The sequence below is a fragment of the Anolis sagrei genome, chromosome 4, assembly GCF_037176765.1.
Source record: "Anolis sagrei isolate rAnoSag1 chromosome 4, rAnoSag1.mat, whole genome shotgun sequence".
Lineage (NCBI taxonomy): Eukaryota > Metazoa > Chordata > Lepidosauria > Squamata > Dactyloidae > Anolis > Anolis sagrei.
In genome coordinates this window covers 184,317,932-184,342,223 of record NC_090024.1, presented here as the reverse complement: position 1 = coordinate 184,342,223, position 24,292 = coordinate 184,317,932, and the positions used below count along the sequence as shown (strand labels likewise).

The 24,292-nt window shown below is 44.5% G+C and overlaps 1 protein-coding gene across 1 annotated transcript; it reads left to right on the top strand.

The window, feature by feature from the left end:
* Positions 1-7,841: 7,841 nt before the first annotated feature.
* On the top strand, positions 7,842-24,286 carry LOC132773780 (glutathione S-transferase Mu 1-like). The gene is made up of 8 exons (XM_060773250.2): positions 7,842-7,948; positions 16,331-16,406; positions 16,920-16,984; positions 20,797-20,878; positions 21,009-21,109; positions 21,385-21,480; positions 22,081-22,191; positions 24,058-24,286. The coding sequence occupies exons 1-8, from the start codon at positions 7,913-7,915 to the stop codon at positions 24,151-24,153; spliced, it is 663 nt and encodes a 220-aa protein (XP_060629233.1). The 5' UTR covers positions 7,842-7,912; the 3' UTR covers positions 24,154-24,286.
* Positions 24,287-24,292: the final 6 nt, after the last annotated feature.

Here is a 24,292-nt window from a genome sequence, read left to right as displayed (position 1 = left end):
GAGTAAGAGAAAAGAGTCCTGTCATTAGTACTGTGTTTGCCTTGTGTTCTACTCAGTAAAACTATTATGAGAGCTCAGAACAGCAAAAAACCAAAGTTTATGTATATAACAGACACTTTGCTCCATCATCCATAATAATAACATGAGCTAGTGGAGTTTGACCCAAGAGAACACATATGTATTTATTTACAACATTTATATGCTGCCCTTCTCGCCCTGAAGGGGACTCCGAGCAGCTTACAAGATATACATATACATGCAATATATTATTAGAATAGTACAGTATCAGTATTAAATATTACTATATTGTACTATACCATTATATTGTAATATTATTTGTAATATTATTAGTAATATTACATGTAATATAAAATATATTACTAGTAGCAGTATTGTATTACATTTATTATAAATTTTATAATATAATATAATATAAGAAATAACATAGATAAGAAATGGGACACATTGAGAAAATGGTAGCTAACAATAATTCTGTGACACCTGCAGGTTGATGGAAATATGAACTATATATAAAAACTTCCAAAGGCTTGGAGAGTATAAAATTGTTACTGACATCAGTGTTCATATGGATTGTGTTGTAGGCTATATGTTCTGTTGTGTTATCACAGAGATCTCTAATTCATCCAGTTGCACAGATATTGTATAAACCCCATTATCAGCATTACCAGTATCCACAGTTTTGTTTATCCGTGCCTGACAAAATATGGAGCAGCTTAGGGAACTAAGTATGTTTAGCCAGGAGAAAAAAAATGATTAAGATGTAACACAATATCTATGTTTAAATATTTTAAAGGATGTCACATTAAAGATGGAATTATGTTGCTTTTTTGTAGTAGATATTCAGAATTTGTGTTACAGCAAAGTAACTTTGGCAAGCTCTATGTTTGGAAAACAAAAGGGAGTCGCAGTTTCCGACTTCTGTTACCATACTGCCAGAAGATGGTGCTCCAGGTATTCGGAAGTAAACCCACAGAGTCAGTGCTGATGTTCTATGAAATTGTTGACTGAAGCTCTAAATTCATGAGTGAAGATCTGTTCTCTTGGTCTTATGAAGAAAACAACTGAAACTTTCTGGGAGGAGTTCAATCTGGAGATTCCACTCCAGAGATTGCAGGTCACCCTGATGCAGCTGAGCCTTCATCTAAACAGGGAGTACTGTATGTTTAGCTTCAAGAAGAGAGAGAGGGAGAAAGAGAGCAAGAGAGGGAGGCTGGAATTACAGTAGGAAGAAATGATGCTGTTTTGCCTTGCTGTACACTGGCCAAGACATTTTTTGTCTCAGATGTGCTCCCTTGCCACAGTGGTTGGGTGGAACCAACCACTGCCTGTCTCTGAACATTTTATACATTATTTGTTATTTATAAATTATAGTTTCTTATTTTAGAACACATAACAAAAATTGAGATTTTTTTTCGGGGGGGGGGGGACGACAAATTAATAGCATTTCAATGGGAAAAATGCTTTGAGATAAGTGGTTTGACTTAAGAACACAGTCACGGAACAAATTAAATTCTTAAGTCAAGGTATCACTGTACTTGCATCCTTTTGGAGCAAATTGTAATAAACCTCTGCGGCATTGCCTTCAACCTGGGGAGCTTTTTTCTCCATCCTGACCTCTTTCTTTCATTTTTAAATATATTTTATTTTAAAATTGTAATGCATCCACAATACACATTACAAACATATACACATACATAGACAACCCACCACTCACAATATAAGTACCCCTCAGCTCACCCTCAGTGCAACCCACCACCTTGGCTTGCAACACTGATCTACACAGAGGTTATGCATAGTTTTATTTAATCCTCTGTACTTCTAGATCAATAAATTCCTCTTGTTTTTTATTTTTTTTTAATTCTCCTGTCAAGTATGCTAAGGCCAGCTTCCAATTTATTTCAAAAGTTTACAATTGCTAATGATTAGAAAGGTGACATTTAAAATGTTAAGTATCAAAAAGTGGAAGGATAAATTGTGAGATTATGACCAAGATTTATAGCAATCTGAAATATGAGTCATTAAGTTTTTTCTCTGTCTGTCTGACTTATCTGGTTTCGCAGGTACTCACTGGGCATGGACCTCTTAACCATGGTAGTAGCTAAAATCACTACAGCTGGAAACCATTAAAATATGTATGTGTGCATTATTGTAATATTTTAGCACTTAATGCCAAAAGAAATTGTCTGAGCAGCTAACATTTTCCTCATGGATTGAATCAACTTAAGTCTGTTTGTATAGTGTCTTTGAACTGCTACATTCTTTTAAAGTCTGCACTATGAAAGATTAAAGAGGGATTTGAAAACATCCAGTTTATTGTTCTTCTCTGTCCTTTGGGCAGACCGGTTAGAACCCATCCTGTATGGTATCTTCCTCCATACCTAAAGAAGGCGGGAAGCAAATTTTGCAATCATGAAATGCTGTACTGCACACTCATAAGTCTTCTTGCAGTCTAGTTAAGCTTACAGATTTTCCAACTATACTGCAGTTGAGCTGAAACATTAAGTGGGAAAACTAAAATCGGCCGGGGAGGTCCCACTCTCAATCCCACCACAATTACAGGTGTAATTGGTGGAGACGAGAGACAGGGCCTTCTTGGTAGTGGCCCCTTGGCTGTGGAACTCCCTCCCCAGTGAGATTAGATCGCCTCCCCACTCCTAGCATTTAGGAAGCAACTTAAGACTTTGTTATTCTAGCAGGCACATGGCAGAAATATGGAAGTAGTTAAGACATTAGGATTGATGCCAGACCAACATTTTTTATGTTGTGTCTGTGATTGTTGTTGTAGTTTTATAGTTTTAATGGTTAATCTGGTAACACTGCTAACCAGTGGATAATATTATAATAATTTTATTGTTTTGTTGTCGAAGGCTTTCATGGCCAGAATCACTGGGTTGCTGTGAGATTTCCAGGCTGTATGGCCATGTTCCAGAAGCATTCTCTCCTGATGTTTCACCCATATCTATGACAGACTTTGCTCAAAGTATTCTGAATTAAATCAACTCTTTTGCAGATAATATTAATCTTGTTAATAGTTGGACACTTATCATAGGCTGATGGAGACAAAGAAGTTGTACTTTTCTGAACGTTGATCATGCATTGACATGAGACCTCGTTTGGTAATTTTCATTACATTGACTTCTAAAGAACACATACTGGAAGGTATATGAAATATATTTGCTATGACCTCAGAATACAAAAATTGTGTGTGGCTCTTACTACTTTTTAAAAGAGTCCTTCCACACAGCCATATAACCCAGAAAATCCCACAATATCTGCTTTGAAGTGGGTTATCTGAGTCCACACTGCCATATAACCCATTTCAAAGCAGTTCGTTTGGGATTTTATTCAGCTGTGTGGAAAAGGTCTAAGTTGTCTGGGTTCATTGTATAGGTAATATCACGACAGATGTGTTCTCAGACATTTAAAAGCCTTATTGCATCACTCAAGCTTTTATGTGTTCTGCATCCTGTTTCCTTAGGGGTTTTCCATATTGCTTCACCATCAAACATGATTCCTGGAATTACCTGAACAGTACTAGTAATACATGTCCTGAGGTATGTAGGGTAGAGTTAACAGAACTTCCTCCCAATAAAGTTACAGTGTATAATAGTTTTATGTTTTGTTACATGCCATGGAGCTGCATGGTTCTGGCCCTACTTACCTCTCCGAACGCATCTCCTCCTATGAACCAACTAGGACACTAAGATCATCTCGGGAGGCCCTGCTCTCTGTCCCGCCTGCATCACAGGCGCACTTGGCGGGGACGAGAGACAGGGCCTTCTCAGTGGTGGCCCCTTGGCTGTAGAATGCACTGCCTGCAGATATCAGATCGGCCCCCTCCCTGTTGACGTTTCGGAGGAAAGTGAAAACCTGGCTGTTCGAACAAGCATTTGATTAAACAGTGTAATTGAACATAAGAATACGGAATAATGGATGATGAGACTGGATTCTGATTTTACTGTTGAGGCGCTAATGATTGTTATACGGATGTTTAATGATTTATGTTACAATTGTTTTTAATTGTCCTATACTTGTCTCGTGATGTTTTGTATCAATGTTGTTCACCGCTTTGAGTCGCCTGAGGGCTGAGAAAAGCAGTATATAAATAAATAAATAAATAAATAAATAAATAAATAAATAAATGTTTTTTGTTGTGATTCAAACCTGAGGAGCACCAACTCCAAGCTACAGGAGTAGTGTGCAGCACTGTGGGGAAAAGACTACAATTTCCATAGTTACATCCCAATATGCCTTCTGAATCTATAAAACTCATAGAACTCAGACTTCTGAGAAAGTTTGCCTAACACAAGGCTTTAGGAGGTGATTTTAGCAGGCACTGATAGTCTGAGAGAAGATAGCCAGGTGAAATTCTTCCCCTCCATGCCATTTGAAGCACAGACCTATGATGTTTTTTTCTACCAACCTAGCAGTTTGAAAACATGCAAATGTGAGTAGATCAATAGGTATTGCTCGGGCAGGAAGGTAACGACACTCCATGTCGTTATGCCGGCCACATGACCTTGGAGGTGTCTATAGACAACACCAACTCTTTGGCTTAGAAATGGAGATGAGCACCAACCCCCAGAGTCGGACACAACTGGACTTAATGTCAGGGGAAAACCTCTACCTTTATCTATGATGGGAATGAGCCCCGTTGATTTGAGTGGGACTTCCATGTAGGCAGAGGTAAATTAGTGTAGGAAAGTATACATTGGTTCCCAATGTCCAAATGTGGTCCAACCTAATGGTATTATGGTTTGAGTGCTGGAGTAGAACTTCAGGAGACCATTGTGACCTTGGAGAAGGCACATGCTCAGACTTAGAGGAGAACAAATGTTGCCAAGGACCCCCAGTGATAGCGTTACCTTGGGCTTGCTGTAAATCGAAAACAACTTGAAGACACAGCAAAAATAATTGCGATATATCCTCCTGTCTACTACAAGACTATCAGGAATACATTGGATTGGGCAAGGTGATGATTTTCTGATGGCCTGTTTCACTTTTACTGAAAGGTATTGTAAGGACGCCACCAGTTGTAGGGACGTTACTGATTTGTCAGGGTCTCCTAAAATTGTAATGGATCTACAAATTCAATAACACAGCCCCTAGCCTGTAAATTTTTGTTTGTCTTCCTTCGATGTGTAGCATGACTTGACTCAAAAGTATATGAAACAGAGGCTTCGATATAAGAGAAACTGTAGTAAGTTTATTGAAGTATAGAAGCTTAATGGTTTCATTGTTTCTTAACTCCTAGAGGCACATTCCTTTAGTGGTTACATTTATAACCTTTCATAAAACAACTCTTAAGAAGGCTATTCTTTCCACTAGACAGGTTTTAAACTTATTTCCTTCAACATGTGTTTCTTTCCTTAACAGATCACTCCAGGCCCTAGCCTACTCTTTCCCTCTGTTATCTCTGTTACAGTAAAGATTCTTACTGGGGTTCTCTTCCCCTTTTTGCTCAAACTCTAACTACTAATCTAAATAAGTCAACTTGACCTATCTAAACCACACAGGCTAAAAACCTAAACCTTCCTGATTCTCAACACAGTAGAACCAGCTTTCCCTGGCTTTCCCAGGGTTCACTGACCACAGATTGCCTACTTAAAATACCTGCTCTTGCCAAGTGGCAGTTGGCTCCTCCCCCTTTACCATGGCAGCCCATCTCAGAGTGAGCTGAGCTGGCTACCATCCCCCCAGTTATGCTATTTTAAATACTTACCCCTTTAAACACCTACCTATAATTATACATGACTGTAGGTTAAAATTCACACTTCACCACAGATATGTATACAGAAAACCTAGAGGGGAACAGTACAGCTGGACCTCCATATCCACAGATTTGACCACTTGTGGTTTTAGAATATTATTTCATTATCATTATAATTCTAAACTGCGAACCCTGTTTTTGCCATTTTATATAAGGGGCAGCATTTTACTGTGCCATTATATACAATAGGACTTGGAACAGCCATGGATTGTAATGTCCACAAGAGCACCTGTAGTCTCAAAATGGCCTGGAGTGCAGACTACCAAATGATTCTTTTGAAAATGCCTAGCTGCTTTGATGTGTTTTTGGCATCTGAACAAGGCACTGGGATTTTTAAAAAAAGTTCAAGTCATATGAGGTGCAGCTTAAGGAGCTGGGTATGTTTTGCTAGTAGAAAAGAAGGTAGAGAGGGGACATGTCTAAGGCATGGGCAAGCTTGGGCTCTCCGGGTGTTTTGGACTTCAACTCCCACAATTCCTAACAGCCTGTAGGGGGGAAAGGAAAGGAAGGGGCCTGAGGCTGTTAGAAATTGTGGGAGTTGAAGTCCAAAACACCCAGAGGGAGGGCCAAAGTTTGCCCATGCTTGATCTGAAGGGACACATAAAATGAGAAGGCAAGTTGGATTTCTTGAATATGACACATGTAGACTACAACAGGGAATAATTGATTATTTATTTATTTCGTGGCAAAAGCATTGCATAATTAAAACAAGTATAAAACAAATAAAATAGAGGGAACACAAGCAGCTAACTAATTTAAGATCAAAAACAGGCAACAGCAAGTGCATTGTCTGTAGCTTTAAACAATTCTTCCTCTGTGTGTGAGGCAGGGCATTGTGGACAAGCATACTGATGCAGAGTTGTTTGTTCTGCTCCACAGTCGCACAAGGTGGAGGATTCTTTTAGCTAGTGCCATTTTGCCAGGTTGTCTTTTGATCCATCCATTCCACCTTTGAGTCTGTTCAGGGACTTCCAAGTTGTCCAATCTTGGTTTGCCCCTGGAGGAAGACCCTTGTGGGGGGGGGGGCATCCAATTGGGATTTCCTGGTTTAGCTGCCCAGACAGATGCTCTTGCTGTTGCTGGGAGAACATTCAGAGGAGTGGTGGTTCTCATAAAGCTTTCCCTTGATTTGAGTCTACTGGGAGGAAGTTGCTAGCAATGAAGCATAGATTCATATAATCATAGAGTTGGAAGAGACCTCATGGGCCATCCAGTACAGCCCCCTGCCTAGAAGCAGGAAAATTGCATTCAAAGCACCCCTGACAGACATCCATCCAGCCTCTGCTTAAAAACCTCCGAAGAAGGAGCCTCCACCACCCTCTGGGTTAGAGAGTTCCACTGCTGAAAGGCTCTCACAGTCAGGAAGTTCTTCCTCATGTTCAGATGGAATCTCCTTTCTTGTAGTTTGAAACCATTGATCTGTATCCTAGTCTCCAGGGCAGCAGAAAACAAGCTTGCTCCTTCCTCCCTATGATTTCAAACTGTCATAGATTCAAAATGGATTCAAACTGCAGGAAAAGAAATTCCTCTTAAACATTTGGAAAAAAGTCCCTGACGGTAAGAAGCGGTGGAATATACTGCCTATGAATGTGGTGGGGTCTCTTTCTCTGGAGGTTTTTAAGCAGAGGCTGGATGGCCATCTGTCTGGGGTGCTTTGCTTGTGTGTCCCTCATGGGTCGGACTGTGTGGCCACTGGGGTCTCTTCCAGGGTGATGATTCTATGATCCTTAGTTGTGAACAGTGGTGTCAGTGGACGCAGAATCCGTGGGGACTGAGGGTTGATTGTGAGTCCTCACCTTGCAACTTATTTTGAAACGAAAAGTGACCCACGTTGGTCTTTTTCTATTCTGTGCCTTCTTCATCTCCCTGTTGAGCATCCTAAAGATTTCATCGTTTCCGGAGGGGAGAATGGGAAGGAGCTGGTGGCTCTCCCCTCCCGGGCCATGGCCTCGTGGGTGATCGTGGCAAAGGGCGAGGGGAAAGGCCAGGCTTCAAGATGGGACTTGGCCACCCCCGCCCCTTTCCTTCGGGACACAAGCTTAAAAGCGCCGCGCCCTCTGCTTCTGCTTCGGAGCCCGTCGCCAGCCGCCCAAAGACCTTGGAGATCGCCGGGCCTGGAAGATGGGCGTCACGCTGGGCTACTGGGACATCCGTGGGGTGAGGCCACTGCGCTTTCAATTGCCCTTGGGTGGGGGAGTCTCCGCAGAAGGCTCTTGTTCTCTCACTGGGTGTTTCTACGCTGCAGAATTAATGCAGTTTGACACCACTTTAACTGCTCAATGCTGTGGAATCCCTGGAGTTATTTATTTATTTATTTATTTATTATTTGCACTTGTTAACCGCCACTCTCAGCCCGAAGGCGACTCGTGGCGGTGTACAGAACATAGAACATAAAGACAACAGTTACAGTAGATTCAGGGTATAACATACATCTTACTAACACACAGATAATTAAGCTAAAAATCCGCTTCGTCCTGTTTGGGTCATAATCAGTCTCGTAGTCCTAGTCCATTCCGGTGGTCATTCCAAATCATAGCACTTAATTGAAGGCCTTTTCGAAGAGCCAGGTTTTTAGGCCCTTACGGAAGGCCATGAGGGAAGGCGCCTGTCTAATTTCAGCGGGGAGGGAGTTCCACAGCCGGGGGGCCACCACCGAGAAGGCCCGCTCTCTAGTCCCCGCCAAGCGTGCTTGTGAGGCCGGCGGGACCGAGAGAAGGGCCTCCCCGGATGATCTCAAGGTCCTCGTGGGCTCGTAGGCCGAGATGCGGTACTCAAGGTATCTTGGGCCGGAACCGTTTAGGGCTTTGTAGGTTAGCACCAGCACCTTGAATTGGGCCCGGTAGCTGATCGGCAGCCAGTGGAGCTGGGACAGCAAGGGCGTTGTGCGCTCCCTGCGTCCCGCTCCGGTTAACAACATGGCTGCCGCGCGCTGGACTAGCTGGAGCTTCCGGGCCGTCTTCAAGGGCAGCCCCACGTAGAGAGCGTTGCAGTAGTCAAGGCGGGATGTGACCAAAGCGTGTACCACCGTGGCCAAGTCAGACTTCCCAAGATACGGGCGCAGCTGGCGCACGAGCCGAAGCTGTGCAAATGCTCCCCTGGTCACCGCTGAAACCTGGGGATCCAGGCTCAGCGATGAGTCCAGGGTCACACCCAAGCTGCGAACCTGCGCCTTCAAGGGGAGTGCGACCCCGTCCAGCACAGGCTGTAACCCTATACCCTGTTCGGCCTTGCGACTGACCAGGAGTACCTCTGTCTTGTCTGGATTTAATTTCAGTTTGTTCGCCCTCATCCAGACCGTCACAGCGGCCAGGCACCGGTTCAGGACTTCGACAGCCTCCTTAGTAGCAGGTGGGAAGGAGTGACAGAGTTGGACGTCATCTGCGTACAGGTGACACCGCACCCCGAAACTCCGGATGATCTCACCCAGCGGCTTCATGTAGATGTTAAACAGCATGGGGGACAATATGGAGCCCTGAGGAACACCACAGGTCAAAGGCTGTGGTGTTGAACAGGAGTCCCCCAATAACACCTTCTGGGTACGACCCTCCAGAAATGACTGGAGCCACCGCAGAGCGGTGCCCCCAAGGCCCATCTCTGCAAGGCGTCCCAGAAGAATACCGTGGTCGACGGTATCGAAGGCCGCTGAGAGGTCCAGAAGCACCAACAGGGACACACTCCCCCTGTCTAGCTCCCGGCGGAGATCATCCACTAAGGCGACCAAGACCGTCTCGGTACCATGTCCCGGTCTGAAGCCAGACTGTGCCGGATCCAGATAATCCGTGTCTCTCAAGAATACCTGGAGTTGTGAGGCCACCACGCTTTCCATGACTTTGCCCAAGAAGGGAAGATTGGAAACAGGCCGAAAGTTGTCAAATTTAGTGGGGTCTAGTGATGGTTTCTTCAACAGCGGCTTTATAATAGCCTGTTTTAGGCTCGCTGGAATCGTGCCTTCCCGAAGGGAGGCATTAACCACCACCGTTACCCACTCAGCCAATCCCCCTCTGGCCTCTCGCAGAAGCCAGGATGGGCAGGGGTCTAGGATGGACGTGGTAGGCCTCATTCCTCCAAGTATCTTGTCCACATCCTCGGGTTTCACAAACTGAAAAGAATCCATCAAAATAGGACAAGCAGGTGCTTGTGTCACATCCACAGAGACTGCATTTAATGTGGCGTCCAGCCCAGAACGGATCAAAGCGACTTTGTCTGCAAAGAACCGAGCAAATGCTTCACAGCGTGTGGCCGAATTGTCAGGGCTCCCACCTGAGGTAGGGGGAGTTAAAAGACCTCTGACAATCCGAAACAACTCCGCCGGACGGTTTTTTGCAGACGCAATAGTAGCCGCAAAGAAAGTTTTCTTTGCGGCTTTTATTGCCGCGGCATATGCCCTTAAGAAGGACACAAACCGTGCTCGATTTGGCTCGCTTGGGTCCGAGCGCCACACGCTCTCTAGTTCCCTCTTCCTTCGCTTCATCGCTGCCAGCTCCTCAGTGAACCAAGGAGCAGGTTTAGCTCGGTTACTTGAGAGGGGACGTTCCGGAGCGATCCTGTCAATTGCCCTGGTCATCTCCCCATTCCAGAGAGCGACCAAGGCCTCGACATGGTCACCTACCGAGGTGGCGGGAAAATCCCCAAGAGCCGTCAGGAATCCATTCGGATCCATAAGCCTCCTGGGGCGGACCATCTTAATGGGTCCTCCACCCTTGCGGAGGTTAGGGGGCGCAGTGAGCCTGAATCTGATCAGGAAGTGGTCGGTCCATGGCAACGGAGAGATAGACAACTCCTCCACACCGCCACCCTGCTCCCATCCCTGGCAGAAAACCAAGTCCAATGTGTGTCCAGCACAGTAGGTGGGGCCAGTTATTTGCTGGGACAGCCCCATGGTTGCCATGGCAGACATGAAGTCCTGAGCCGCTCCTGTGAGGGTCGCCTCGGCATGGATGTTGAAGTCCCCCAGCACAAGGAGCCGTTGGGACTCCACCACCAGGCTCGAGACCACCCCCGCTAGCTCAGGCAGGGAGACTGTAGTGCAGCGAGGTGGACGGTACACTACAAGAATCCCTATTCTGTCCCGGTCACCCACCCTCAGGTGAACGCATTCGAAATTTGTGGTCTGCGGGATGGGACTCCTGGTCAGATGGATGGAATCTCTGTAGACCACTGCGACCCCGCCTCCCCGTCCTCCGGCTCTTGGTTGGTGTTGCACGGAGAAACCTGGAGGACAAAGCTGGGAGAGGTTTACGCCCCCTGCTTCATCCAGCCAGGTCTCTGTGATGCACGCCAGATCTGCCCGCTCCTCCAGGATTAAATCCTGGATCCAGGTCGTTTTTCCGTTGACAGATCTGGCGTTCAACAACACCACCTTCAAGCCAGAGGGCCCGCTCACCTGGTTACACCAATTTACCTTAGGAGACCGGTTGGGGATTGTTAATATGGATAAGCGGTCCGAATTAGGCCGAATTTATTTTTCACAATCAACCGGTATGAGCCCAGGAATGTGCAAACTGATGGTATATGATCGCCCTCCTATGGGGCTGAGTTAATGGCCAGTTAGCACAATACTATTATGGCCCAGATGGTACCTCTAGACAGTTGGAATGAGCGGATGGGGGGCTTCCGGAGATGGTGACTCGGCAATGGGATGGCACAGTTGGTTGGTTAAAGCATTTCACACTCTGTACTAATGCAGAGAAGGCCGGCCCAAAGGCCTATATAGGGCCAGCACAAGGTCTACACAATATTAGGTCTACACAATATTAGCACAAAGGTCTACACAATATTAGGCCAGCGCCAGGTGTTTGCACAGGTCTACACAATATTAGGGCTACACAATATTAGCTCCAAGATCTACACAATATTGGGCCAGCGCCAGATGTTTGCACCGTGTTAGGTCGGCTAAGAGGTCTACTCACTAATTGAGGACAGCACAAGAGATCAATACAAATCAGGCATATACAAAGTTCTACACAAAGTTGGTCAGCACAATAACGCAGACGCTGTTAGCTGGTAGGCGGACTCCGACAGCTGTGGCAAGGTGGCGAGTCAACTGGTGATAGCCACGATGGAAGGCGGCCGCAATGGCGAGGTCACCCGGTCGCTGCAGTGGTAACAGTGGGACGTCAATCGCGATGGAGAGGCGAGGTGTCCAAGGCGGCTGCAGCAGGCGGCTCGGCCCAGCAGCTCCGCGATGGTCCGGCTGCGGGAGGGCAATGGCAAAGGAGAAGCGAGCGCCCAAATGAAGCCCGACAGCGGCCCAAAGAAGCCCGGCAGCAGCGGCAGCCACAGCGAGCCACGCCCAGGCCGCAGCGGCGACCCGGCCAAGCAAGGCCGCAGCAGCGGGTCGGCCAAGCCAGGCGCCAGGCAACGCCCGCCCCGGCCCGGCAGTTCAGCCGCGACTCAGCGGCTCAGCGGCGGCAGCAGCAGCGGCCGCAAACGGCCAGGCAGCCCGGCGACTCACCAGCACTCCAATAGTAGCCGCGGCGGTGGTACGAAGCCAAACGGCGACCGCAACAGCCGCGGCGGCGGCAGCAGCGGCGGCGACAATGGCGGTGGGCCGACAGACAGACAGCCCGGAGATCCACCAACGGTCCAGCGGTCCAGCGGCCTCCGTAGCGGCGGCGAGCCTGATGGTGGGCGCCAAGATGGCGGTTCCAGCAGCAAGGCGGCAGGGCGACAAAGCGGCAGCCCAGCAGCGCAGCCCAGCAGGGTCGCCCAGCAGCAGCAGCAGAGCAACGAAATTCGTCGCTCCTCAGTGGCCAAGCTCCCCAGCCAGTTGAAAAGTTTCCGCGTCTCCGCGTCTTGGGGAGCCGCGCTGCAATGGCGCTGCAATGGCGGCGGCGTTCACAGCGCTCGCCCGCCTCCGCCTCCGCCTCCTGGTCTGCACTCCCTTGTGCTCCGGTCCTCCGGTCCACTTGGCCCGATAGTGTACTGGCCTTCACGTCCCCCTATTCTGGTGGTCGTAGGGGGTGAGTACCCCAGGGATTCCCCTGGATTGCCTTCTTTAACGGCGCAGCTCCGTGTTGTTGCTGCTGCCCGCCATAGCCGGAACCCGCTGTCGTTTCACACGGAGTTGTCGTTTCACACGGTCTTTTGGGCTTCTCTACCCAAGAGTGTCCGTGCTTCATTAACACTACAACTCCCAGGAGTCTGTAGTACAGAGCCAGGACAGTGAAAGTGGTGTCATACTGCATTCGTTCTAAAGTGTAGACGCAATCAAAGGCTACTGCAGACTTGGTGTGCCCTCAGTTACTTAGATGTAAACCTGCATTAATTCTACAATGTAGATGCACCCACTGAGGTACTGTAAAACGATTTGATGTAATGGCAAAAAGAACTCAAACTTAATGTATTAACAGACTGATTAATGAAAAAAGCATTTCAGAAGAAAATGCCCATCATTATTTACTGATCTTTGTGGGTGCGTCTATATCAGGCATGGGCAAACTTGGGCCCTCCAGGTGTTTTGGACTTCAACTCCCACAATTCCTTCAGCTTAAGCGTCTGAGAGGGAAAAGGAAAGGGCCCGAGGCTGTTAGGAATTGTGGGAGTTGAAGTCCAAAACACCTGGAGGACCCAAGTTTGTCCATGTCTGGTCCATAGTACAATTAATACAGCTTGATATTACTTTGACTGCCATGATTCACTGATATGGAGTCATGAGAGTTGTAGTTTTATAAGGCCTTTAATTTTTTTTTTTGCAAAAGAGTGTTGAGGCCTTACCAAACTACAAATTCCATGATTCCATAGCATTGTGCTATGACAGTCAAGTGATGTCAGACAGAATTTATTCTATAGCGGAGGTGCAGCCTTATCTGTTCCCAGTTTCCTAGAAGGAAATGCCATTGAACCAATTGGAACTTGCTTTGGATGTGTTGATGTCACACAATTCCTGCTTTATTTCAGTGGAGCCAGGTACCCCCTCCCCCCGAAATTCTCATGGTGGTCCGCGAGAAGGCCTTACTGGTACATTATTTAAACTGTTATGTTCATTCATATCATGATCTGATCACCATGCTCAATATATCCTATATGCATGGGGGTGTTGGGGGTAACGATACAAAAGGTTTGCTAGGGTAGACCCTCTTTCACTCAGACTCAGCCCCCCCCCCCCCCGAATCAAACTCAGCTCCCCCCAAAACAAAATCCTGGCTACGGGCCTGATGCCAGCTAAGCCAAGCACTGGGATACTTCTCTTTAGTCTCCATCCTGGCCTCAGTACTTCAGGCAGGAGTTGTGGGGAAAGGAGTAATACACTGAGTAACAGTTTGCTGAAATAAAATATTTAATGGACAAGAGACAGAACAATGCACCTCAGTATGTTGCTAGATTGCAACTCCCAGCATTTCTCATTGTTGGCCCTGCTGGCTGGATCTAATGGGAATAATCTCTGGCGGGCATGATCCCCACTCTGCCTTAGTAGGGAAATCAGTCCTGGAGCAGATTGGTTGACATCCTGTGGACATGTGGATGGAGTCAATGGCCTTATGTAATTTTCTCCATAAAAATACAAAATACCATGTATACTCGAGTATAAGCCAACTCGAATATAAACCGAGGCACCTAATTTTGCCACAAAAAAGTGGGAAAACGTATTAACTCGACCCTAAGATCTTCTGGGGAGACCCTGCTCTCTATCCCGCCGGCTTCACAAGTGCGGCTGGCGGGAACGAGAGACAGGACCTTTTCTGTGGTGGCCCCTCGGCTTTGGAACACCCTCCCCATAGAGGTACGATCAGCCTCCTCACTGATGGTGTTTCGGAATAGATTGAAGACATGGATGTTTAAACAAGCATTCGGTTAATCCGTTGCAACGAATTTTGATGATTAAAGGATTGGTAATCATGGACGATGAATTTTGGATTGCGATTCCAGTTACAAGATGCATGGGATTATTATTGGTGGCCCAATAATTTGTATTGTATATGTGTTTTATGCTTTTAAACTGAATACTGTTTTTTAAGTGTTGTAAACCGCAATGAGTCGCCGACTTAGGCTGAGATATTAGCGGTATACAAGCGCATAAATAAAATAAATAAATAAATAAATAAATATAAGCCGAGGGTGGGAAATGTAGCAGCTCCTGTTAAATTTTAAAATAAAAATAGAGACCAATAAAATGACATTAATTGAGGCATCAGTAGGTTAAATGCTTTTGAATATTTACACAAAACTGTATTTAAGATAAGACTGTGCAACTCTGATTAAATCATTATTCTAACAATCTTCAATGTAAATGTACTTATATATCCTTCCAATAAGCACCATCATTTATTTAAACTATACATTTGACTCAGGTATAAGACAAGGGTAGCTTTTTCAGCCTAAAAAAAGAGCTGAAAAACTAGGGTTATACTCAAGTATACATGGTACTCTTATCTAAGGCCCCATCGACACTTCCATGTAATGCAAGTCAGTGTAGACTCATAGAATATAGTTAAATTGCATTATGTGAGTTTATATATTAAGGATTTTGTTAGACATAGGCCCCTTCTACACTGCCATATAATCCAGTTCAAAGAAGATAATCTGGATTTTATATGACAGTGTAGGAGGGGCCATAGAGGCTGCTGGTAATCATGACTATTTGAGGAGAGGTCAAAGGGGGGGGGGCATAGTTTTGGGTAACATGGTTTATTCCTCCAATGCTTCTTTGCAACTGTGTTTTGGAAAACCAATACCATACTAGCGGACTGCTTTTGTAATGTGTACTCATAACATGGACTTTTGAATGGTCTGCTAGTGGCCATATTTGAGATGGGAGACCGTTTATGGGCTCCCCATCCCAATGGTAATGTAATTATATTCCCATGCTATAGGTCTCCCTATTGAGGCTGCTACCAGGTTTGTTCCCCCACCTTCAGTTATTTTCAGAATCTGATTGCTTCCCAGCTCAGTTCTTGAATCCTCCTTAGATAGGGCTGTGACAAGACAATTAAAAGCTTCCAATCCCAAATTCACCTCAGATAATCAAGATGAGAGTGTTGTCAATGATTAATCTTATTGTTTGTCTGAAACAAATTGATCTTCATTAGCCATGCTCTGAAGTTGGCTTGTTTCAAAGAAACCATAGTTAAGAGAATACAACAAGCTGTGATCAAGGAAAAGAAGTAAAATCTTTGAGATTTTCCTTTGTTAGTTTGCCAGAAGATGTGGGATGGGGGTAGAATGCAGTTCTTCCCCATGGCATTTTGAAGTGTAAAATCCCCAACAACATACAATATGAGATGATATTGAGTAGTAATTGTCTTTGTTGAAGAAGCTGCTAATCTGGACTAATGGCAACTATTCCTGAGCATAGGAACATTTCAGATAGATCAGACTCCTGCTTAGTACATGTATTCTGTTCTGACAAAAACCGGTTAGATGTCCCATTAGGAAGCCAACATGGAAGATGTAAATGTAACAATTTCTGCACTGGCATTTGTGTTCCTGAGCAATTTCTCCTTAAAATTCCACCATTTCTCATACTTGAAGCATCATGTAGCTATTGACTACTGTTGACAGTCATATCCATCCACTAATTCTTTCCCGTTCTTCCTGCAGCTTGCCCATGCAATCCGGCTCCTTCTAGAATACACAGAAACACCATTTGAAGACAAACAGTATGGTCCTGGGGAAGGTAAGGAACTAGAATGACCTCCCAGGGGCAAATGTAGTAAAAATCTCATTTGATTTGTTCCCCGGTAGAATTTTTTTTTTCCATCAGGCTTTGGGTTGATGGTAAATTATTATAAAGCACCGATGGAAAGGCCTTTTTTTCCTATAAAGGACCACAGGGGAACAAATCAAAGTTAATAGCAAAGTATTTTGCACCTAATTAACTTAGTGGAGGCAAATCTGTAGATTTGGGCAAACGCAAATTGCTGCAGACTCTCCTTCTCATTTTGACCATAGACTTATGTTGCTCGGTCACATATTTTCCAATTTTTATCTGTGAAACACTGCATGGTATGGCATAACGTTATTTATATTTATTGGAAGTAGGTCCTATGATGTCCAGCAGAGTTTACTTCCAAGTAAGTTTGCAACTTGAGGCCCTATGCTTACTAGCAACAGGAAGAAGCTATAGAAAATAATCCTGGGCAAAGACAGGTGGGGATTTTGCATTTACTTTTTGTATCATTATTTACAGCTCCTGATTTTGACAGAGGTCAGTGGACTAGCGTGAAGGAGAAACTTGGCTTGGACTTCCCAAATGTATGTACTATTAATAATAACAACAATAATAAACTTTATTTATACCCTGCCACCATCTCCCCAAGGGGACTCAGGGCGGCTTACATGAGGCCAAGCCCAACAATACAGCAATGCAAAAAACCAACATACAATGACAGTAAAATAGAAAAACTAAAACAAAATACAGGAAATAATATAAATAAACATCAAGCAATGGAAAATCACAATAATTTATACACAGAAATAAAACACAGTGGGCAGGGCCAATAGCAAGGATTAAAAAGTTTAAAAACACTGGGTGAGAAGGCAATGTATTGTATCTGGACAGGGAATCAGAGGAACGAAGTAGGGTTTAATTGCACTAGTAGATAGAAAATAAAGTGCTTCTGAGGACATTATTTTGCAATATTTGGTCAGGTCACGGTTATAGTTGATTTCGTCATTCCTTCTTAATGGCACACTGGAATAGCCAAGTTTCCAAGCTCCTCCTAAAGATTGCCAGAAAATTAGGGGGGCTTGCCTAATTTATCTGGGGAATGAATTCCAGAACCGAGGGGCCACCACAGAGAAGGCCCTCTCCCTTGTCCTCACAAGTCACACTTGTGATGGAGGTGAGAGCGCGAGAAGGGCCTCTTTGGAAGATCGAAGAGATTGTGTAGGTTCATAAAAGTAAATGCAGTCACGAAGGTAGGCGGGTCCCAAGCCATTCAGGGCTTTGTAGGTGAGTACCTGCACTTTGAATTGGCACTGGAAAATAAATGGCAGCCAATGGAGCTCCTTAAACAGCAGGGTAGACTGCTCCCTGTAATTTGCACCAGTTAGTAGTCTAGCTGCCGCTGGTTGGACCAGTTGGAATTTCCGGGCTGTCTTCAAGGGCAGCCCCACGTAGAGCGCATTGCAATAGTCCAATCTAGAGGTAACTAAGGCGTGGACTACCGTGGCCAAATCCGACTTCATGAGGTACGGTTGCAGCTGGCGCACGAGTTTCAATTGTGCGAAGGCCCTACCAGCCACCGCCAACGCCTAACTGTGAAACAACAAACATGGAAGTGAAACCAATTCTTCCTGCTGATTTTGAGACGTGTTATCAAACTCTGAAAAAGTAATCTTTAAAAAAAAAAAAAACCCAACGTCCAACATAGCTATTGGCCATGTAGATACAGGTTTCTTGAAATTCTAGTTCTAAAAAGTGACGTTATTAACTTGGACTATTAGCAAATAGTCCTCCTGTGCTCTTCCCTTATCTCACACTGCTATAATAGGTGCTTCTTTACCTAAATAATTGCAGCTCGCGTGAACACCAGAATGTGAGTAGAATTTGAAGCCATAGGTTGGGGGGGGGGGGGGGGGGGCTGGTATTTCTGATGAATTCCTCATTTTATGCTTACTTCCTGGCCAAAAACAAATGAGAACTCAAGAATGTTCAAGCGTGACTTTAAAACAGGCGTGCTCAACTCTGGAAAACTTGAGGTGTGAAAGAAGATAGGTGCTATGAAAGAAAGTAAGACTTTACAATAAATTGTTGTAGTATGGCTGCTGTTACTTCTCCGCTCTTTTTGCAAGAGCAGGGACATAGATATTTAGGATAACAATTTCCAGAAATCCAAGCAGTCACCACCAATGACGAGGATTATGAGAGCTCCATTCCAAAAGACCTGGGACCTTATCAGCAGGCCTGTAGCGAGGGGAGGGGGGGGGGTTAGGGGTTCAACCCCCCCCCCCCTGAAATGTTTCACATTTTTTTAAAAAACCTGGTTTACTCATGAATTTTAACTGGTTAACCAAATCCCCATGCTAAGTCTATGAGATGCAAAAAAATAAGAGTCCCTCCAGAACTGCAAGCACTATCTCAGGCAAATATTGACAATTTATTCACACTGTTTGGGACCCGCCTACCTGCGTGACCACATCTCTGTGTACGAACTCACATGATCTCTTCGTTCATCTGGAGAGGCCCTACTCACGATCCCACCTGCATCGCAAGCGCGATTGGCGGGGACGAGCGATAGGGCTTTCTCGGTGGTGGCCCCTCGACTCTGGAACTCTCTCCCTAAAGACATCAGGCAAGCCCCATCGCTGGCAATTTTTAGGAGGAGCTTGAAAACGTGTTTGTTCCAGTGTGCCTTCCCAGAATAAGGAAACTCCAAGCATTATGTCCCCAAACGGACTTTATCAGAGAGCCAGGATATCTGCATGCCCATCCCCCTCCAAACACCTACCCTTTTCACCTGGTCATGCCCAGCACTTTTTAATTTTAATTATTACATTTGGCCCTGCCACAGAGTTTAATTGCATCATGGTGTGTTGTTAATGTTATTGCCTTGTTTTTGAGTTATTTTGCTATATTGTTGTTGTTGTTTTTACTGTTGTATTTGTGCTCGGCCTCTTGTAAGCCACACTGAGTCCTCCGGGAGATGGTAGCGGAGTACAAATAAAGGTTATTATTATTATTATTATTATTATTATTATTATTATTATTATTATTGTCATTGTGGGGTGTGTGTGTTGGATGTTCTCATTAGGGAGGCCAGACTTGGTGGAGGTGGTTGACAGGGGCGGAGCTGCAGGCTATTGGAAGCTGCTCTGCCCCCTGCTGTGCTCTTTGCTTCAGCGTGAGCTACGAGGCAGGTTTCAACCCCCCCCCGCAAAATTTTCACCCCCCCCCCAAATTTCAACCCCTCCCGAATTTTTTTTTCTGGCTATGGCCCTGCTTATCAGACACAAGTCCTCCCCGGTTTCTACACACTTCTAAAACATTTTAGAGACGAAGTGCCACAGAACCCTTCATACGACAAAAAACTAATGCTAGTTGTCATCTGTTGCACTTCATCCCTGAAATGTAGTACACTTGTGTGTGGAGGGAGAAATGGACAGAACATGGGGGGAGGACCATCTTCTGAGCTCTCGATGTGTCTGGAAATGGAAGAAAGTGTTTAAATACATGGGATGGGATCTTCAGATTTTCCCATGCTGAATTGTTTCAGTAATGTGGAGGAATGGGCTTCCTATAGGTGGTCTGCTATGCTTCTGCATGAGTTTGGAAGAGTAATTTTCTCATTCATAGTAATCTAGGTTTTCAAAATTGTGCTACTGCTAGCTTTTTAACTTTCTTGTTCCTTTTTTAAACCAGCTTTAGTGCCTATGATAATTCAGGAACAATTTATAGTCACCATATAATTTTGCCTTAAATTTGAACATACTTTTATAAGTGCTCATATCACACTGGTCTCCAAACTTAAGATTTTCACTGTGAAAGGCGTGTTGGAAGACATGGGAGGAAGGGATTATGACAAAGGGGTTTATAATAACACTGATATAATGGAATGTGGAGTGGGTGGGGACTTCACTCGCTCATGTGATGGTTCAAAATATAGGACAGAATGGGAGAAAGTTTAGAGAACATAAAGCATCTGGTGGAATTTGTAAATGAAATTATGTCTTTTAAAATGGAAGGGAATGGTACATTTTGTTAAGACCCCTGCTTTCTGTAATGCATCTGATGAAGTTCCTGGTGAGCCAAGGATTTCCCATCCTTGCCCAACAGTCAGCCCATTTAGGTAGCTACCGAGACCTAGTACTTGGTTAATCTTTGCGTGATTATAGATTTTTTCTGATGACTAGCAAATTTGAGGCAAAATTGCTCTATGTTCTCAAGGCCCTCGCCAGTCTAGCATCTTAGTAGCACTCTTTCCTAAGGACATTTATACTCAGATAATCTTTGGATTGACTTTTTTTTACTATTATAAAATCTGTGTACATTATCGAGTGAGGATGACTGACTATGAAAATCACCCAAGAATTTCAATGGTATTCTTCATCTTCTCTTTCCACAGCTCCCATATCTCATTGATGGTGAGAGAAAGATCACCCAGAGCAATGCCATCCTGCGATACCTTGCACGCAAGCATAAGATGTGTGAGTATTTATGAAGGCAGTAATTGTTTGAATCCTGGCTTAAAACTCAAAGTAACATAAGGACAAAATGGTGATTGAAGTTTGCATCCAACACTGATTTCCCCTGTCTCTGTGCCTTGTGTTATTATAGGTGGTGAGACTGAAGAAGAAATAATCCGAGCAGATATACTTGAAAACCAGCTCATGGATTTCCGACTGCGACATGGAGGAATATGCTACAGCCCAGATTTTGTGAGTTTTGTGGCTTGTGTTCTCCTTCTGAATTTGATAAGACTGGGAATGCAGCAGATGATTTGACAATAACTTGGAATATAAATATGGAGTGAGTGTGTGGAGGACACCAGTTCTGTGAGGCTTACCAGATGTTTCTTCCTGCACTCCTGGGATTGGGAGTTTTTTTTGAGTTTGCAGAAATGGGAAGAGACCTAGGAATGTGAAGCCTCTTGAGGTTTCCAAAGAGATTAACTGAATTTGAACCTATGTATGACAATCTCCTCTTTTTCCAGGAATCATTGAAGCCTGAATTCCTTGAAGAGCTACCTGGGAAACTGAAGCAGTTCTCCCAGTTTCTGGGAAACAGAAAATGGTTTGTAGGAAATAAGGTACATATGTTGGATATGATTCATATCAGGGCTGTAGCCAGAAAAATATTTCGGGGAGGGTTGAAAATTTTGGATGGGTGGGGGGGAGTTTTGAAAATTTGGAGGGGGGGGGGTTGAAAATTTTGGGGGGGAGAGTTGAAACCTGCCTCTTAGCTCACGCTGAAGAGCACAGCAGGGGGCAGAGCAGCCTTCAATAGCCTGCAGCTCCGCCCCTGTCAACCACCTCCACCAAGTCTGGCCTCCTTAATGAGAGCATCCAACACCCCCCCCCCCAACTTGCTTACTTCGCTACATCGGCTATTGCTGCAAGTAATGACAGTGTGAATAAATTGTCAATATTTGCTTGAGATAGTGCTTGCAGTTCTGGAGGGACTCTTAATTTTTTGCGTCTCATAGACTTAGCATGGGGATTTGGTTAACCAGTTAAAATTCATGAGTAAACCAGATTTATTTTTTTTAACCTGAAAAATTTAGGGGGGGGGGGTTGAACCCCTACCCCCCCCCCCTTGCTACAGACCTGATTCATATAGAGGTCAAGATTTAGCCTAACTCTGTGGTTCAATATATAACTCCTTCTTTCTGTTTTTTAAAATTTCTTAGATCACCTATGTAGATTTCCTTGCATATGATGTTTTGGATGTGCATCGGACATTTGAGCCAAAATGTTTGGATCAGTTCCAAAATCTAAAGGATTTCATGGATCGCTTTGAGGTAAAATTTACTGTGACATTTGTTATGGACTGCCTCCTCAAAAGGCAAACTTTATATAGTGTATTTCAAAAGAATGGGCCAATTTCAAAGCAGTATATTTCACAATGGCAACATGTTACAATTACACATGTAGTTAGTTACAAATGGTTTAAGAAGACATTAATTTTTTACTAACCATTATGAGCCAAAAACAAATCTAAAAATTAACTCCACAAATTGAGAATATCTCCATAGGCCTTATTTTGCAGGGTCACAGTTTTGCACAGGAGCCCCCAGTGGCACAATGGGTTAAACCCTTGGGCCAACAGGACTGAAGAACCACAGGTTGGAGGTTTGAATCTGGGGAGACCATGAATGAGCTCCCTTTGTCAGCTCCAGCTCCCCATGCGGGGACATGAGGGAAGCCTCCCACGAGGATAGTAAAACTTCAAAACATCCAGGTGTCTTTGCATACGGTTAGTTATCTCCCACTTGAAGCAATTTGCAGTTTCTCAAGTCACTCCTGACATGCAAAAAAAAAGTCTTGCAAGTCTTGTGCTGGGAGAGGCCTCTAGTGGTAATAATTTGAAACCCTATAGCCTGCCCTTTCAAGGGGTAAGAGTTTCATTCATGGGTGTTTTGTGGTTATAGATAATACTGTATAGTGATTTTAAATTGGGTCCATCTTTTTGAAGCAGCATGTAGTCTCCAGTATTAAAAACTTTGTGGAATATTTTTAATTTGGGATAAAACTTCTTAAGTGTAGTTTGTGACAATCATCATCTCTTTGGCAGGCAGTGCAGTTAAATATGTCTTATATGTCCTCCCCCCCCCCCCCCCCCCCCGCTGGTCACATAGGCCTTCATAGGGAATTCTGTGAGTTCCCCAAAGGTCCTGGAAGATGACGTCATTGCTCTTTGTGTGGGGATAGAATTTAATAAAGAAAACAGCTGGATGTTTGTCTGCTGCTCCCCTGCTCTCGACCAATTAGGAATCCCAGAGTCTGGGGTTTCTTTTGAGAAACTGTTTTGGAGGAAGTAGGGTTGGTCATTGTGCAGTTGATAATAAATGTTGACCCCTACCAGGGATGAAACAAGTGAGTTTGTGATTTGGTATCAATCTGACTTATGCCATGATAATTCGCCAAGAGGATGCTTGCCCATGAGAAATGTGTGTGTTTTTCTGTACATAAAACATGTGCAGAATACACATTTCAGTATAACAGTAAAGGTTACCTCTGACATTAAGTCTAGTCATCTCCAACTCTGGGGGTGGTGCTCATCCCTATTTCAAAGCCGAAGAGCTGGCATTGTTCGTAGACACCTCCAAGGTCATGTGGCCAGCATGACTGCATGGAGCGCCATTATCTTCCCGCTGAAGCCTATTGATCTACTTACATTTCCATGTTTTCAAACTGCTAGGTTGGCAGAAGCTGGGGTTAACAGCGGGAGCTCACCCCACTCCCTGGATTCAAACCGGCAATCTTTCGGTCAGCAAGTTTGGCAGCTCAGTGGTTTAACCCGCTAGCTGCGAGGGGGCCCACACATTACTGTATATTTATTATTTATTTACTGCATTTATACCCTGCTCTTTTCACCTGAAGAGTGAGAATCCCATATGTAGTTCTTACCTCTTTCAGTACAAACAATCTCATAGAAGCTTCATAATTGCCGTTGTCCTTCCAGATAGGTTTTCCTGAACACCAGGAAAAACCCTTCTTGTCTAAAGCAGATAACAGATGGCTGCTTTTCCTCCACATTAATCAGCATAAGTCTGGATACTAAACAGTATTTAAAGTTTTCTCAAGCGTTCTTTTATATGCACACAGTTGAAACATGTAGTGATAGTGGAGTCTAATAAGTATCTTTCTGCTGGCTTTCTCTGCAGGCGTTGGAGAAGATTTCTGCCTACATGAAATCCGACCGTTTTCTGAGAACTCCCATCTTCTGGAGAATTGCCAAGTGGGGAAATAAGAAAGAGTAGAAGGAACCAGGGATCTTGCTGACCTGACACTAGACATTGTATCAATGAAATATAATACCTTTCCTTATGAAAAAAATCAGTCAAGCTCTGAAAACCTGCGCAATATATTTTGTGCACTTTGACTGTCCAATAAAGGTAT